The sequence below is a fragment of the Camarhynchus parvulus genome, chromosome Z (assembly GCF_901933205.1).
Source record: "Camarhynchus parvulus chromosome Z, STF_HiC, whole genome shotgun sequence".
NCBI lineage: Eukaryota > Metazoa > Chordata > Aves > Passeriformes > Thraupidae > Camarhynchus > Camarhynchus parvulus.
Window position 1 is genome coordinate 31,304,736 of NC_044601.1, and position 14,331 is coordinate 31,319,066.

The window sequence follows — 14,331 nt, forward strand, 5'->3', positions numbered from 1 at the left end:
TCAATTAAATTGAAAGATGTACTCCTACCTCTGCAAAAGAAGATTTTGGCATCCAGGATACTAAAAACTTACTTGGTCAAGTGTGGTCTGAGAAACAGAGTAGTCTTCTATGTGGAGTCTCTTCTTGTTCTGGGAGAGAATACTGAATATTTTGGCCAGGGAGGATGGTGAAGAGGGAAGTTGGTACTGCAGCATATTCCGATGTTTTTCCTTTAGGACACTTCCAGGGAAGGCATGCCCAAAGAACTCCTCAACAGGCTTCAGGTCTGGATTTGCCCCTGCAATTCTCACCACTATGGTGTAACCATCTCCAAATCTGCAAACAAAAACGTCAGTACAAGAGTTAAGTCCTTCTGAAATACAAGTGTTGCTAAAAATCCAGCAGCATTTCCTACAGTCAGAATAGCAATGGAAATGCTGCATGAGGAACTAAGCTTAACTGTATCTCCCTAAAAATGCAAACTCTGTGGTGTTAGCCAAAAGCCACCCCACCTACCTGTTTTTTAGGTGCTGGACACTGCCTAGACACCTGAATCGCCCATTGACCATTATTGCCATTCGAGTGCACAGGGCTTCACATTCTTCCATGCTGCAAGCAGAAATAACTTAATTAGTGCTGCAAACAGCACTGAAGGGCAGAGCAGAAAGGCTGAGCTTAGCATCCAGCCCTGGCAGATGTAAAAGCCAAGGTATGACACAAGTGGGCTGCTACTGACCTGTGAGATGTGAGCACCACTGATCTCCCCTCCTTGATTACACTCAGAGCACAGTTCCACAAGAAACGACGTGCTTTGGGATCCATCCCTGTTGTTGGCTCATCCTACAAGAGGTATACAAAAAACAGATTATGCTGCTACATTCTGATGAAAAATACCTCATCTTTGAAATGACCTGTCCATTCCTGATTACGGAAACATTGAAAATAAGCAAGTTTGATTTATTTCCTAAAATGACAAAGTAATTTATATACTGGATTTTTAATTAGTCTTCATTTCAACATGCTTTTCTATTTTTTCAAGAAAAATATTGATGACCAAAGGTTGTGGACTCACCAGGAACACCACAGGTGGCCCTCCAATGAGGGCAATGGCCGTGGAAAGCTTGCGTCTGTTCCCCCCACTGTAATTCCCAGCGTATTTTTCTCCATATTTCACAAGGCCCAGTTTCCGAATTGCCCACTCGCCAACCTATGACACACAGCACAATACCACCTTCAATCAAGCATAGCAACACCTGCACAACGAGATTTTTCATACAAGCTTTGGCTTCAAAAGCAGCTTTCAGAAGGGCCATTCATCTAAGGAATCTAATGTGGCATGGATACAGATTTTGAAACACCCTGTGCACCCCTGGATCAGGCTATATCTAACCCTGTCCCCAGGAGGCCTGAAAAATCAAATGGCTGCAGCTTATCAGCTGGTGGGCATGAGCTCAGCATCAGCTGAGCCACATTAACCAGCAGTCTAGTGCTTTTAGCAGCACCAGCTTCAGTGAGCTTTCCTATTACTGTGGGCTTACAGCAGGGACCTGGACGCTACTGACCCACAGCCGTCACACCACGGTGCACCTTAGCCCTTTGGATAGATGGAATTTGGTTTGTTGTTCAGCAGCATCCCTAATGGTGCCAACAGGCAAGCATTGCTGCCCTGCAGTGTGCTATGGGGAAGAGATGCAGCTACTACTTGAATCACACCCAGAACTGGGTCCCTTTTTATAAGGAGCTGGTAAGAACATCACATGGAAGAACTTGGCAGCAAACTTAGAAGGAGATTGCAGTTTCCACCCATCCCATCTACCCTCACAGAAGGATTCAAACTCCTTGGACATTAACCTAGATATCATCTGCCTAGGGCACTCAGGTCTCATACAGTAAAAACTGTCAATTCCAGGAAACAGAACTGAGAAGGGCGCTGCATGGTACTGGCAGCTATCATCAACTGCCTAAAGACTGTTACTGTAACCTCATCTCTGAATGCTGAAATAGCAGCACTTTAATGATGCACCATGATCAAATGGAAAGCTTTTAAAACTCAGCACAATGCTCCTGCTAAGCTATAGTGTGTTTGTTTCCAGGGACTTTAAAGAATTAAGACTTTACAGTGAGTGAGGTCCTGCATGACCTGCAGCTCCACAGCCCTTAAATTCTTAAAGGAAGAAAGTTTTTCAGTGGAAAAGAGTATTCACTATGAGAACATAGGACCCAAATTATTTGCCCTTCCATTTTGTACAGTTTTCCAGCCAACACTGAAAAAAACAGGGGAATTCTTGGGTTTCCCTGAAGGAAAGGGGGGCAGATTTCACCATACAATATCTTCAACAGCTTCACATCATGGCATTACGTGAGTTGCAGGAAGTATGCATGCAAGCAAGAACTTGCAACTTGGTCAGTGGGGTGGGTCCTGTGGTGTTTCATTTACCTTGCAGACTTCTTTCTCTGGAACACCTCTCAGGAGTGCAAAGAACTCCAAGTGCTCTCGCCCTGTCAGCAGTTCATTAACAGCATCAAACTGTGGGCAGTAGCCCATGTTCTGATGGACTTCTTGGATGTTGGACAAGATACTGTAAAAGAAAAAATACTTTGTTAGGATTTCATGATCATGTGCTGCTAATTTAGATGTTAAAACAGCATGAAACAGTGTTCCTGGAATTATTGAACTAACAAAAATACAGAATCATAGAAGTCCATTTTGATCAAGCCACTTTTTCTCTCTCTCCCTTTTCTCCTCCTTTTTTTTTTTTTAAAGACATTTAAACTTGGAAGAGCTGTTACATAGAAATGACTACCAGACTACATCAACTTTCCTAAGCCACGGACGTACTTTACCAGACTCAAACAAGGGCTGAAACAGATGCCAGGAGTTGTAAACAGGAAAAGTGGAAGGGAGTTTTGATGTTTTCAAACTTTTGAAAAAAAGCTGTTAAAACTAGAGGAGAAAGCAGAGAAAATATACATTGTCTTTCACCTGTTTCCTTTGAGGAAAGCTTCTCCTCCTGTGACATCTGTATCACCAGTTAGCATCTTAAAAGTGGATGACTTGCCAGCACCATTTACTCCCAGGAGTCCAAAGCACTGGGGATATAAATGAGCACAGCGTATTTGAGAACAGGATCCAACTGATCATTTGCAGCACTGACAAGATGGGAGAAAGCAAACTTGACCCTCAGTACAGCTAGAGGGGCTCTGAAGTCCATTTTCAGGGAAAAAAAACCCCAAAAACTTCTGGGTTTTTATTTTAAGTATAAACCTTTAGGCTGGGAAGATGAACAAACTGATGTCATCTTGATACCCTGTCACTGCAGTTGATCTGTGCCAAATCTTGCATACTGGAGCTTGGGTTCTGGTCCCAGACACTGAGAGTTCATACCTTCTTCAAAGGCAGAGACACACAGAACCAGAAACTGCTTCAGCTTCTACTTTCCTTTGGAGCAATTTGAACATTCATCAGGTTTTGATCTTACTCTACCCTGTCCTGTCTTGTGGCTCTTAAATACTGCAGTAATAGCAAAACAATCCATTTAACGAACAAGCTTACCTCTCCAGGGGGGATTCCAACACAGATCCTATCAACTGCTGGCTTTCTCTTCATTCTGTAAATCTAAAACCATAAGGAAAAGAATGAGAAGGACAACATCAAAGAATTCTAATCAGAGCTGTACATCTGCAGTACTCCCAACTCAATCCAGTTTTGATCCCACTAAATTCCTCTGATAAGGCACAGTGAACTGCACAGTTTTGTGTCAATGAGTACAAATTCAGAAGTTCTGTCACCTTGGTTAGCTCCTTGATTTCCAAAATGTCACTCTGTCCTCCTCCACTAATTATCCTCTGCCTCTCTCTGGTTACATCCTCGTCTTCATCATTCACAGGAGGCAGCTTGGCATAGACAGGCCTGAAGAAAGCAACATGATAAAGCCTTAGCAGAAAATGACAGGGCTTTCATAGGTAGTATTCTCCCCATTTCATAGGTGACACCAATGAAAACTTCACCTGCCTGTAGTGGCACAGTAGAGAGGACAAATTACCTGGGTTTGATGAAGAACCTGTACTGGATGAGCACTGTGATGAGAAAAAACACCACACCTTCTACTGCCATGGCAAAGAGGTTCCTTCCCACCAGGTCCCATGACAGAGGGGACACAAACCGATTCTCTCCTGCCAAAATGAGATTAAAAGCACAATCACTTTTCCAGAGCAAGGGGAACAGGCTAGCATTTCTTCCAGCAGAGCTCACCAAGTTGGGCACTGGGACAACTGGTGATCAGCCAGTAACAGGAGGGAAAGGTTAGACCACACAAGGGGCCCACTGTGGCTGCAAGCCATTTTTTGCTGTAGCAAAGTTGGGACTCAGGCCCAGAGAATTCAGTCTGCCAAAGAGCTAGCCCACCTGTCCAAAAGGTTAGTGAAGCACAGAAAGACTATGACTCAGACCTGACATCTACATGCCAGAAAAAAATCCATCCAGCTTTCCAGAACGTCAGCCACTCCTTACACTACACCTAATGACATCCATACAATTATCTTTATGCATTTTTATTTAATGCTCTTAACTCAAAAATCTTTAGATCTATCTACCAATTTCTCTTAACAAGTTAAGTAAGAGGGGACAGCTATGATGACTTGCCATCTTTGACCAGGTCTGTGCTGCAAATTGAGCACTTTCAGTTCCTGAAAAGTTAGAGGAGCTTGTCTGGAGCAGACTCTAGATTTGTCTGTTCCTTTCAGTCCATTGTCTGTGTGTGTTGAAGATTGCATGTAAGATGTTTGCCATTACCATCTGTATGGTTGATTACCTTGTCAAGTGAGCAGTTTGCCTTATCTCTCTCTTTGAATGACCACATTCACACCTTCCTCGGGAGGGGACCTCTGCTGATAACAGACTGTTGAATATCAGTGCATGACTGATAAGAACTATAACATCCCATTGTGAGATGCTCCGCCCAGAGGGAGGAGCCAAGCACTGCTACCCCGATTTACTCTGAGATTTTGAAATTGCAACTCAGTTTTTCTCCACGAGACTCCCCAGAGGAACAGCAGCTGCCTTTTCCTCCTGGATCTTCAGAGGAAGACTACATCCTTCTCTACAGAACCCCCTTGCTCCAACAGAACCACACCTGATACTTCAGAGGACTGCAGCCACATTTTCATCGGACTGCCACCAACACCCTGACCCACAGGGTGTCAGGTTGGGTTCTGACTCTGCCAGTGTTGTTCCAGTGGACTGCATTGTTTATTTTATTCTTTTTATTTCTTCCCTATTAAAGAACTGTTATTTCCTGCTCCCATATCTTTGCCTGAGAGCCCCTTAATTTAAAATTATAGCAATTCGGAGCGGTGGGGAGGGTTTACATTCTCAATTTCAGGGGAGGCTCCTGCCTTCCTTAGCAGACTCCTGTCTTCCCAAACCAAGACAATGTGAAACACAATTTCACTTACCAAATCTCTCCAGAGCATCAGCCATAGCCTGGTTTTTCACCATGTCAATGAGTCCCCGGCCCAGGCAGAAGTGAGGGAAGATGAGGAAGACAGACTTCAGGATGTCATTGATGTCCTTCAGCTTCTGTTAATAAAAAATTCAAGTGCCAGTGAGCCAGCTGAGCAAAAAGTAGCCACCACCTCCCAGGAGTGACCCATGTTGTCACTGACCCCTCCTTCTCTTTCCCAACACTGCAACCCCACAAAAATCCAAGGATTAGAAATGTTCTCCCAAGACCCAGGGAGCCAGGGCCACCGCTTCTCTGGACAGTCAGTGTTGTTGTGTTGCTCACAATGCTATTAACACAAGCAAACTGCAATAAAATGTTTTTCCAAACACTCACAGTCTAAAAGGCAGTGTCTGCAAACAATGATATGCAAAAAGGCTACTGGCTGAGGACACAGGGAAGTTTAACTTGAACAGACTGGTTATGTCAGTGGCTGAAGGGAGTTCCTCCCTGTCCCATATTGGAAACTCTAATACTTTTCCTTTGTTGTCTCACAGCTGGCTTAGTCCATGGATTGAACTGATAGCACCCTGAGTTCCTGTTCTGCCAGGTACTTGTCTCTGAGCATGTACTCATTGTTACTGAGCTAGAACAGGCCTTGTAACAAAAGGAACCATCGTCAAGGACTGCGCCCATATGCCCCCAGGAAGAGGTAAAATCAACAAGTCACTCCCACGGTGTCTCCTGAGCCTCCTCCCACAAGGAACACTTCACACCACTGTGGGTCAAATAGTGCTTGCTAAGACATCTTGTGTTGTCTACAAGCATGAGAGGAACTTGTTACCTTCCCCAGGAGGCATCTGGTGTTGAAAAACTGAAGTGAAGTGCGTAAGCTCCCATAGCTAGAGAGGTATCTACGACAGGAGGCAAAATTTAGGGCAGCTAAATAGTTGGGTGATTAAATGGCCTTTGTAGATGGAAAATGCCCCTTATTAAGAAGATAAAAGAAATTCCATTTGAACATAAGAAAATTCTAATTTTTTTTCACATTAAAAATGACTGAAAAGTGGAAAAAGTTGTCTGGAGAGAGTGTGGAGTCTCTTCCTGGAAATTTTAAAGTCCAATGGCTCAGAGCAACTTGCTCTTAGCAGTTTGACCTTGCCACCCCACTACAAAAAACCAGGCCATGCAAACCCAATACACTGCTGTAGCTGAATCCTCCTCAGAGGTTGGACTAGACAATCTCAGGAGCTCCTTCCCCACCTCTTAGCTACTCTGTGAGCTTTTCTAAAGGGGGCTTTAACCCATTTCCACCAGAACCTGTGTTTAAACTGCTGCTGAAGCTAATGCATACAGGGCCTAGTTTTTCTGGAGATCTGGCTGCTAAAGGCACCATGGAACCAACATGGAACTAGATTGTAGCAGCACAAGACAGTTGAGGAGCCTCTGAAAAAACATACATCGTTGGTGAAGAGCTCCAGGACAAAGGTGGCCACACTCCCATTGATGCCGATGAAGAGATTCACACTGGTCAGCACAACATATGCTGTGCTAGGGATTTTGAACACAAAGGAGGCTGGATACATGAGAGGGGTGATGGACCACCTGGCAAGAGAAAAGGCCGCAACATCAGGTAAGAACCTTCCAAGTCTAAGAGCCATCCCAGTCATCCTCTGATAAAAAATCCCTTACCCATAGAGAAACAGGAGGAGAGCCAGCACAGGCAAGTTGGAGGAGGATACATAGGACTTCTGTTGGAAGCAGATGAAGATGATGACAACTAGTGTGGCCGGAACAATGTAGTTGCACTAGAAGGTGGAAAACGTGACTTTAGATTTCTTTCCAGATGACATAAAAAAAGGAGAGATTTTTTTCTGCTCTAATCCAATAGTTTTCAAAACTCTTCAGTGTTCCCAAAGCTGTTTTCAATGAGAGACTCTTAAAAGTGTCACATGTGTGAACCATAATACAGTACACATTAATTTACATTTCTTGGTCCCTCTAGAAGTAGTCAGTAGACTCTCAGAGGTTTCAGGCACCACAGGTTGAGAAAATCTGCTTTGGACAGAACAGAACAAGGCGCTACACAAACAAACATTTTTGGGCAAGTATTTTAGAGTGACATAATAAATGCTAATGATTGAGCTTATGGTTGTCCTTCCATCCTCTGTTTTACTCCTTGATCCAGTGAGATGAAGCACTGCCCCATGAGAGAAAACACAAAAGTCATAGTCACAGCTGCTATTCACTGAAATAACGCAGTGCCTGCTGGAACAAACTGCACTGTGCACTTCAAGACACCCTGGAAAAACAGAACGGAGGATAGTTTAGCCCAGCCTAAGTCCTTACCATATCCCACACAAAGTTGGCCAGCCAGTAGATAACAGGCTTCACACCACTGATGAACTGCAAGTGTTTAGCCTTGCTGACACGCTCCTGAATAAGGAAAACCACAAAGCTGGCAGGAACAAAGGACATGGCAAAGATCACACAGATGGACACAAGAACATCCACAGAGGTGGTCATCCTGGATAAAAAAAGGAAGAAAGCAAATTGTTTGTATGTTGGTACTGGTTCCTTTGAGATTAAATGAGGCAGCTCATGCAGGGCAGGGCAGAAACTATTTCTTCTGCTGTCAATAGTCTGTCCTTAAACTCAGAATACTGAGTAATGAATTACCATGCAAGATTCTCTTAACTGCACAGCTCTTCTCCAGCCATATAACAGAGGGAACATATACAGCCTGTTGGCATCTCAAGCACAGCATCACAACCTGCAGACTGGTTAATAACTTCAGCATAATAGACTGCTCTCTGCTTTCCTTATTACCACCACTTTGTTTCCCACATAATCCATTTCCTGGGGTTGTTGGGGTTTGTCTCTTTTTTGGTGTTGTTCCAAAGCTGACAAGTATCTGCCCATTATCTGCCACTGTTTTATGGATTGAAGAATATATATGCACACAGATTATGAGTTCTGACTCTGATCGTAGCGAGTGGACTAGTCAGTGCCTCAGTGAAATTAACCCTGTGCATTACTGTGTGCCCCCCAGCTCGAGACAGTGGGCAAGACTCAACAGGACCTATTACGGGTTCCTAGTCAAATGGTGAGGATGAAAGAATGACCATATTTATGGTGAGACACCTTTCTGAAGGTGGCTGAGAGGGATTTTCTAGAGTTGCAGAAGGTCTGATTCCTGAAAAGGACTGGTTCTTAAAAACTGCAGCTTCCAGGGACTCAAGGACAGAGAAAGTTTGTACAGAAGTGCTGTTCAACAGCAAGTTCTCAGCAGCACAGGTTGCCACCTCCCCAGACTAGTGAAAATAAGGCCTGTGTGTTAACAGCCTAAATGGCAGAGGCCACTGACTGCCCACCAGTAGGTCCAAAATCTCACACGTTGCCTGTTTTCAGTCATCAACAATGAGTCCAAACCATCCATAGTCACGTCACAACTTACAGAGCTACTTCAGACAGCTGCTGCTTGGTGAGGTTCAGTGGGTGATTGAAGGCAGTGATCCCATAAGCACTGGGATTTTCACCCTGCTGGAGGTTGGCCCGAAGGATCGCATTGTTGATCACATTCAGGAAGGATGCAATGGCATGCCAGCCCTTGTTGTTAAACCACACCTACAAGACACCACATCAGCATCAGAAAGGCATCAGGTACATCAGCTACCCAAAAGCTTCCTAAGCCCTTCAGAACACCCCTTCCTCTGTTGAGGGCGTATTTCTTTCCATATTAACCTGTGTGTTCAGGGGCAAAACACACAGTTTAATCAATAAACACAAGAGGCTCCTGGAAGCTATCACTGATTCAGCACTGAACTCTTTTTGGCATTTAGGCCTAGACTCCACAGGAGAAACAGATTTTGAGGAAGTCCACATAAAACTACAGGCTACATTTACTCCACTAGCAAATAAAGAGAACTCTGGTCTACAAAGTTTTCCAAGACAAACTGCTGTGACTCCAAGTTACCAGAGCTTCAAACAGAAGACACAGAAATGAGGATAGGCTAATTTACCTTCACATTGTTCTTTGTATCCAGGCCTTTCATGAAACTTGATAAACTGTTGAGAAATCGATCCCCAGAACTCCCCTGTAAACAGCAAAGAGAGAGTTACTTCCCCTCTAAGAATATCTTTATTCATGCCCTGGGGTCTAGCAGAGACTACACAATGTTTTTCACAGCTCTGACAGCTTTCTGCCAATTCAACAGCCTCTACCCACCAAACTGGAGGTGGTAAGAAGGTTGAGTAACTGTGGTTTCCCTTCATCCTTTCCTTTCTGTAGTCTCACTGGTAAGAAGGGTCATCTTACGCCTGTTTTTTTCCCAGCAAAACTTATTAACCAAAGTTGCACGCAACCTTCAGAGACATTGCAGCCTGCAGGCTGGCAGTCTCAGAGGATAACAGTGGCCCAAATTTCTTCTGAGCTAGGGCAGATTCAGCACAGGAAGGTTCAGCTGAGGTTTTGAAGATGGCAGCAACCACTTCTTAATTCCACAAGACAGCCCACCCTGTCCTGCCACAAAACATTCAGATGTCTGCAATCCCCACTGGATTGCAACTGGTGCTGGGCAGAACCCACATCAGCAACATGGGCTGGGCAAGCTTTAACTGAATGTGTCTCCAAGACTTTTGCTACTCCCCGACAACAGCCTGGGAGATCCCAGCTCAGAGGTAGTGGGGGAAGTCAGTGGACACAGCTAACATACACATGCTCCTCATTTTATGGCTTCCAAGTCATCTCCCAAGTAACAAGACAGTATTTAGTGCATGCTGGGCTTATGGGGGACAACTGCTCACCTGTGCCAGCTCCAAAATTTTCTTCACCTGTTTAATGGCATCAGTGACTTCATGACTTGGAGGAAGCACAAGGGAACTGCTGGCTCCCAAGGAAAAGCCACCATACCTGAAAGTTCAGATAGAAAGTGATGCTATGACATGACATGATGCTAAGACAGACCTCCACAAAATGCTACTCCTTTTCCCTCTCCATGTCCATGTCTCCTCTTCCTGCAGTACACCCAAAACGATCATCTCTACTCTTACATGAAGGGATGATTTTTATTCTCCTATGGCTGCTTAGCCATGACGTCTTCTACTCTTTTTTTCTGGGGTTAAACACTCATATCACGAGTGCTCAGCATGCTGTCCAAAGGCAGCTATTCTCTGCTGCAGGCAAAGCAGGATGTCTCCCTGCTGCCCTTGCTTGGAAGCATAGCACCTCACAGAATAGACTACCAGCACACTGGTCATGCAAATCTTTTAAAGACTGCTCTCTGCATAAGGCAGACATGCTATCCAGTGCTCTGGGCTTGTCCCAGTTTATCCTTAAACACCTTCCTCCAATATCTGGCAGTTAAGTGTCCTATAACACAAACTGCAAAGCAGGGTGGATGTCCTGCTAAATACTATGTTCAAGGTTTAGTGGGCATATACAAGCTAAGGAAAATGCAGTAACTCACCTGAACTCATTCACCCAGATTTTATTCTTTAAGCTGCAGAGAGAAAAGAGTTGATATATAATACATGGAACCAGAGGAGAGACAGACCTAAAAAAGCTGCAGGCACATGGCCAGGGAAAAGAGTGCAACAGCCTCTCTCATCTGATATAGCTCCCACCATTCCTCTTCAGGGTAATTCCTAGGCTTCCTCCATAATCTGCCTATGAGAGTCAGCACACAGAACAACTCACAAAGGAGAAACATCACTTGACCTGAGGATCAGGGCTATCTGAGGACCTGAGGGGATTTGGCTCACTACTGAAGAATTTGGGCTGCCCAGGTTTATTTGCCTGATCTGTGCATCACCTGTAGAGCAAGCAGTGTTTGTCGGGGAGGGAAGGGGGAGTGTTCAACAGCTACCTTTTCCCAATGATCTGTGCGTAGGTCTTCACTAGGTAGTCTGATATATTGCGGCCTGTCAGATTCTGGAGGATGTCAGCTGTGTCTTGCTCACGCTGGTGTCACCAGTGAAAACACAGATAAATGCTCATCAGAAAACACAGGTGCTCAGTGAAATAAATCTCATACAATGCTGCATGCAAGAATCACACCTAGCCACTCTGCTCCTCATGAGCATTCCTCCCTGCAGTACCACTGAGCCCCTCCTACCTGTGGGGGTGGCAGGCCACCTGCACCAGGAGGGCACACAGGCAGCATCTTCTTGATCTTCTCACTGCTACACTCGCAAGATGGGGAAGGATTCTCCATGCTCCAGTTGCCTTTCAGGAAGATATCCAGCACTGACTCTGGGACTGAAGCAGTGGTCCATTCCTTCTGCCCCACAGTGCAAGGAGTGTCCCTGTGTTTAGAAAAAGGCAAGAAAAAAGCAGTTTTTAAGATAAATATGATGGTCTTTGCTTACAAGAGATTTAAAGATCAAACTCCACAGTCCCCAGCAGAGTCAGTGTGTTTCTCAAATGAGCTTGACCTCACAGAGACAAACAGCTCAGAGCAACAGATCAGACTCTGCAGATTTTAACAGATCCCACTGCCAAAGAAACTGGGGCAGGCCAACACTGTAGGGCCAGACACTCCCCCCTCTTTGCATTATAATTAAATGCTTTCTTTCAATCAGTCCTGGCAGGCACACTGTCCAGAGTTCAGGGAGCATCTGGAGAATGTGCTTAGTCACATGGTTTAGTTAAAAGTAGTCCTCCGAAGAACAGATAGTTTGACTCAATGATTTTCATGGGTCTCTTCCAACTTGAGATATCCTGTGATTTTAAGATCACAGTAGACAATCTTCTTGGATGACTCCTTGGATATATTTCTGCCTTTGGGGCATGAAAACACTGCTCTTTCCCAAAGTAGCAGTGGGCAGCTTTTTCCCCATGGCCCATTGGTGGAATAGCTCGGCTTTCATGCCTGTTATGAAGGATGCAGCTTACTTTCCACCACTGGCCATTATATCAGACACCTTGTCTCCCTCCCCATCATCCTGTGAACATGAGCTGCAGGTCTTCTGGACACACCATCCTGGACTCTCAGAATGTGTACATCTTCTACGTTCACAGACTAGATCTTCAGCGACTTGCTCAAGGCTGTGCACCAAGTCAGGTGGCAGAGTTAGGAAACAACAAATGCTGTCTGGCTCCCCACTCCTTCTGCTGGTGTTTGTGGGATGCTAACTCAGGTTTCTAATGTAGCTGGAAACAAAGGATTTGTAGTGGTAATAGCTACAGTCAACAACATACATCAACATAAATAGGTCCTCTACCATGTTCAGGACCAAACAGTAACCTGAGTCATTTGCTCTCTCCTTTTCATCTCTATCAGCAAGGACTTGCACTCAAACCTCAACTTCCTCACCAGACTGAGGGCTGGCAACTTTTAAAAAGGTTCTAAGCAGAAAAGCTGAATGTAATTACAACTCTTTTGGCTTAAATTCTGCTCTGTCCACGCATTACTATAATTTCCAAAAGTCAGCTAGAGTTACCAGGGATGTGCTTCCTGTTCCCAGACCAGAGTTCTACTTACGGGATGGAATGTCCCTGCATACAGCGTGTCCCAAACCCTGGCTTATCAAGAAGGGCATCCAAAAGCTTGTGAGTGCCTGCATCTTCTGGAGCATCGTTGCTATGGGAACAGCAGAAAAACACTATCAGTCAGTGTGGTAACCAGCACACAGCAAAAGAAGCAACAGAGCAAGGCCAAGAGCAGAGTGAAAGGATGTGGGCAGGGATTTGCCCTTGAAGAATGCTTGGCCTAAGACTTAGCACACACACATTCCAAGTCTTGGTATACGGTATTATTAGGAGAGTCATAGCACCATTCAGAAATGGATATGGCCTTGCCTGTTCTTAGAGCTGGCATTTAAAGGTCAAAGAAGAAAATACCACAATTCTCTTTTACAAGGTGTTTCTGAGATAAGCACAAAACCCAAAAGAACTCAGTAACTCAAGTTTACGAAGAATATAATTTATAGGCCACAGAAAACATACCTAATAAAAGTGTACTGCTCATCATACATCCAGGGTTGTAATTCCAGGCTGGGGTACTTCCCAAAAGGAGGAACAATCAGGCTGAACATGAGAGCAATACACACAAAGACAGCTGGCAGCACAATCTGAAATTGTAAGGAAAAAACACATCCTTTTTATAAGCAAATGTTTCCAGAGGCATCAGGAGGTACATATGATTCACTTATTGGATCAAAACATTTTCAAAGTTTCCCAGGAATACCTTTGCTATTTACACCACAACAGTGCTAGACACCACTGCAAGATCTATCTTGGCATTCAATCAGGGAATTCACTTCAGCTGCAGAGGATTTAGCTGCAAATGCTGTTCCCAAGTGCAAAATTACATTTGCTGTGCAAGAATACTGTAATCACATTGGTCTATCATGCAACTCCTTTCACTTGCACAGACAAGTGCTTCACTTCTGCCCCCATGTGCAGTGAAGGCTAATTTTGGTTATCTGCATTCCCTTGAGGTTTTTCGCCCACCATCAACTCAGACTACAACACACAGTCCAGAGCTGTCCCTGATGAGGGACTTTTGCTCATGTTGGAGGCTCTCACCTGTGCAAAAAAGCCCTTCCGGCTTCTCTTGGCAATGAGCATCCTCTTCCACAACAGAGCCATGAACTGCTGCTGAGTGAGCTTCCAGCCCTTCATTTGGTAGGAGCCTTTCCCATCCATGCCACTGAGAAGGTCTGTCTCTCTAGATTCTGCTAGCAAGAAGAAATTACCCTCATTAAAAGTTCAGAGATGCTCTCTGTGCTGGAGACACAAGGTGATGGCTGGAGCAGCCACTCGCACTCACCAAAAAAAAAAAAAAGCACAATCAGGAGAATGTGTTTTCTCCCTTCTCTCTGAGCTTTGAATGGGAGAACTGAGCAGGCTGTGCATCCTGCACTGTCCACTATTTCTAAAGGCAAATACATCACCACTTCTCTGGC

The 14,331-nt window shown here is 44.7% G+C and overlaps 1 protein-coding gene across 3 annotated transcripts in view; it reads right to left on the reverse strand.

Moving 5' to 3' along the window:
• The window catches only part of ABCA1 (ATP binding cassette subfamily A member 1), a 100,433-nt gene that overhangs the window by 3,728 nt on the left and 82,374 nt on the right, over positions 1–14,331 (reverse strand). For 2 of the 3 annotated variants that reach the window (XM_030969411.1, XM_030969409.1), the window contains 22 exons: positions 13,952–14,103; positions 13,370–13,494; positions 12,906–13,004; positions 11,538–11,727; positions 11,289–11,383; positions 10,890–10,922; positions 10,228–10,333; positions 9,444–9,518; positions 8,879–9,048; positions 7,771–7,948; positions 7,114–7,229; positions 6,882–7,026; positions 5,435–5,558; positions 4,024–4,153; positions 3,770–3,890; positions 3,534–3,596; positions 2,964–3,070; positions 2,418–2,559; positions 1,053–1,187; positions 717–820; positions 497–589; positions 73–316 (listed from right to left, as the gene is read on the reverse strand). In XM_030969411.1, coding sequence (XP_030825271.1) covers positions 73–316; positions 497–589; positions 717–820; positions 1,053–1,187; positions 2,418–2,559; positions 2,964–3,070; positions 3,534–3,596; positions 3,770–3,890; positions 4,024–4,153; positions 5,435–5,558; positions 6,882–7,026; positions 7,114–7,229; positions 7,771–7,948; positions 8,879–9,048; positions 9,444–9,518; positions 10,228–10,333; positions 10,890–10,922; positions 11,289–11,383; positions 11,538–11,727; positions 12,906–13,004; positions 13,370–13,494; positions 13,952–14,103 — 2,747 coding nt within the window. The remainder of the gene's footprint in view (positions 1–72; positions 317–496; positions 590–716; positions 821–1,052; positions 1,188–2,417; positions 2,560–2,963; positions 3,071–3,533; positions 3,597–3,769; positions 3,891–4,023; positions 4,154–5,434; positions 5,559–6,881; positions 7,027–7,113; positions 7,230–7,770; positions 7,949–8,878; positions 9,049–9,443; positions 9,519–10,227; positions 10,334–10,889; positions 10,923–11,288; positions 11,384–11,537; positions 11,728–12,905; positions 13,005–13,369; positions 13,495–13,951; positions 14,104–14,331) is intronic. The other variant, XM_030969410.1, reaches the window with a different exon arrangement.